The sequence below is a fragment of the Penaeus japonicus genome, unplaced genomic scaffold, assembly GCF_977035675.1.
Source record: "Penaeus japonicus unplaced genomic scaffold, GWHDUDI00000001_assembly GWHDUDI00000005, whole genome shotgun sequence".
NCBI lineage: Eukaryota > Metazoa > Arthropoda > Malacostraca > Decapoda > Penaeidae > Penaeus > Penaeus japonicus.
The window spans coordinates 16,370,358-16,372,857 of NW_028234407.1; the positions used below are offsets into that span (position 1 = coordinate 16,370,358).

General features: G+C 35.4%; 1 protein-coding gene across 3 annotated transcripts in view; it reads left to right on the plus strand.

Moving 5' to 3' along the window:
• Positions 1-602: 602 nt before the first annotated feature.
• Ate1 (arginyltransferase 1) overlaps positions 603-2,500 on the plus strand; it is a gene marked incomplete at its 5' end in the record, with an annotated part of 15,631 nt that continues 13,733 nt past the window's right edge. For all 3 annotated transcript variants that reach the window (XM_086537048.1, XM_086537047.1, XM_086537049.1), the window contains 3 exon segments: positions 603-729; positions 874-995; positions 1,136-1,246. In XM_086537048.1, coding sequence (XP_086393174.1) covers positions 603-729; positions 874-995; positions 1,136-1,246 — 360 coding nt within the window.

A 2,500-nucleotide genomic window follows, 5' to 3' on the forward strand; every position in this document is an offset into this window, starting at 1 on the left:
TTAGTGAATAAACTTATCTCTTTCCTCTTTCACTTTCCTCTCTCTCATTCTTTCCTCTCTCTCTCTTTCCTCTCGTCTCTATCTTTTCTCTCTCTCTATCTCTCTTCTCTCTATCTCTCTTCTCTCTCTCTATCTCTCTCTATCTCTCTCTATATCTCTTCTCTCTCTTTCTCTTCTCTCTCTTTTCTCTCTCTTTTTTCTAGATGGTGAAGTAAAAGTGGAGGACAATATTAAATCTAAAAGTGCTAGTAATACTTCTGAATTCCATGTCTCTTTTACCCCTCTCTGTCCTCCTCCTCATTTTTTAAATCTTATTTTATTTCTATTTTATTTTATTTTATTTTATTTTCCTCACCTTTTCTTTTCTGTTATCTTTTCTTTTCTTCTCCTTTTTTCTTCCCTTTTCTTCTCTTCAGTTCTCTTCTCTTTGTTTTTTTTTTCTCTTTATTCTTTCTGTCTTTCAAATTCAGCTTCTTTTCTTTTCTTTCTTTGATTTTCTTTCTTTTTTTTTCTTCTTTTTTTTCTTCTTCCATTTCTTCATCTTCTTCCTTTTCTTTTTTCTTTTTTCAATCTTAATCTTAATTTCATATTTCTTTTCGCAGGGATGTGGGCCCACCAGATAACAGTAGGTGACTATCAGGATTTGATTGACCGGGGATGGCGGCGAAGTGGCAAATACTGTTATAAGCCTACTATGGACAAAACCTGTTGTCCGATGTACACAATCAAGTGAGTTCCTCAAACTTTTGAGAACAAGCATGATTTGCATTTTGTAAAGACCATCCTGTTAAAAATAGATGCTACTTATTTTTTATTTGATATTTGAGTGAGTGCCATAAAAGGTGATTAAAGTTCTTGTATTCATAATAACAGATGTGATGCAGTGCAACTGAAGTTAAGTAAGACACAGAAGAAAGTTCTTAAGAGGATGCATCGTTATCTAAGTCATGGTGAAATAAAGAAAGGAAGTGGTTCTGAAAACACTCTTGATAATGGTAAGTTGTGATTTCAAAATTAGAACTACACTTCTTTCTTTTCTTTAATGTCTCCTACTGTAGCAAATGCCTTTGTTGTTCTTCATATTTTTTGTTTTACTATGCCTTAGTAATTATTTTCATTCTTTTCTTTTTTTTAGAAAGCTCAGAAGTCTTAGGAGGCAATCAAGAATATATCAAGCCTCAATATGATACCAAAGAAGATCTCTCAGGTGTATCCCTCCAAATGCCCAGTGAGGATACAGCCAAGAGTGAGTATGCTACTTGTTTAATCTCAATATTATCACAAGGTGAATTTCACATATTTATCTTCTGATTTAATGCTCAACCCTTAAAACTGAGGCAACTTTCCCCTCCCAGGCAAGACACCTCAATCTAGCATGAGCTTTCAAAAACTGTCAGACTATTTTCCCACTTTTATTTCAGTTTAGATGGATATAGTAAGGTTACACTACTATATTTGGCAGCTTTCTTCCAGCCTCAAGACCACCGGGGTCTTCTACTCTGTGTGTGGATGGCTTTTCCTCATACCCAGTCCGCCCACTCAAAGCCATCAGAGATCACTAAACCCACCATCCCATCCCATGCCCCCTTCTCCAAGAATCACCTCCTTTTCCTTTGTAGTCTCCTCACAGCATTTTTTTCCTCTTTCTTCTTCTTCTTCTTCTTCCTCATCCTCTTCTTCATCATCATCATTACTTGATTAGATGCTATATAAATTATAATGAAGTTTTTTCTTTCATATGCAGTGGGTATCTTTTTCAATATTGATGCTCTGCTGTTTAGTAACTAGTTAACATACTATCACAAGACATGGATTTTTTGGTGTGGAAAGTCAAGCTCCTAAGATGATTGAATCAGATTTGCCCCTGGTATAGGTTGATAACTTAGATTTACATGTGACAGGCATTGTAGTCCACAGGGGTTAACTCATTGTGGAAGGGCCTGTGTAATTGACATAGGGCTGCCATTCAGTAGGCTTGGTGGAAGGAGGAAAACACAAGCTTTGCCCCACAATCATTTTTTCTCCCCAACTCCTGCTCATTTATACATTAGAGTATTGAAAATCTTCATATTTTTGTGCTTCATCATGCTGTGAGACATATAGTGGGGACTGTTATGGCTTGGAAAATGTTTACAGAAATGATGCCTGCAATTTAGTCTTTAGTTTTCATAAAGTATAACATAATAGTCATAAATTTATGGAAGAAGACACACAAACTTTTCTACATTGTAATAAAAAAAAAAAAAAATGTATACAAATACATACACTCCTTCTCTTCACTATTATTGCCACTCAGTAAAACAGCTAAACTGGCAGTGGCACATTACCTGCCTCGCATATGGTCAAAAATGCTCATAGCATCAACATATTGTCCCCATCTGCAATGGGTTAATGTTGAGAGTAGGATGATAGTGAGAGGTATTAGAATTTATGGGAAATGCCAGTTTCTTGTAGTTTTAGTATCCGCTTGAATTGCATTAATCTAAGTTAATTCCATTTT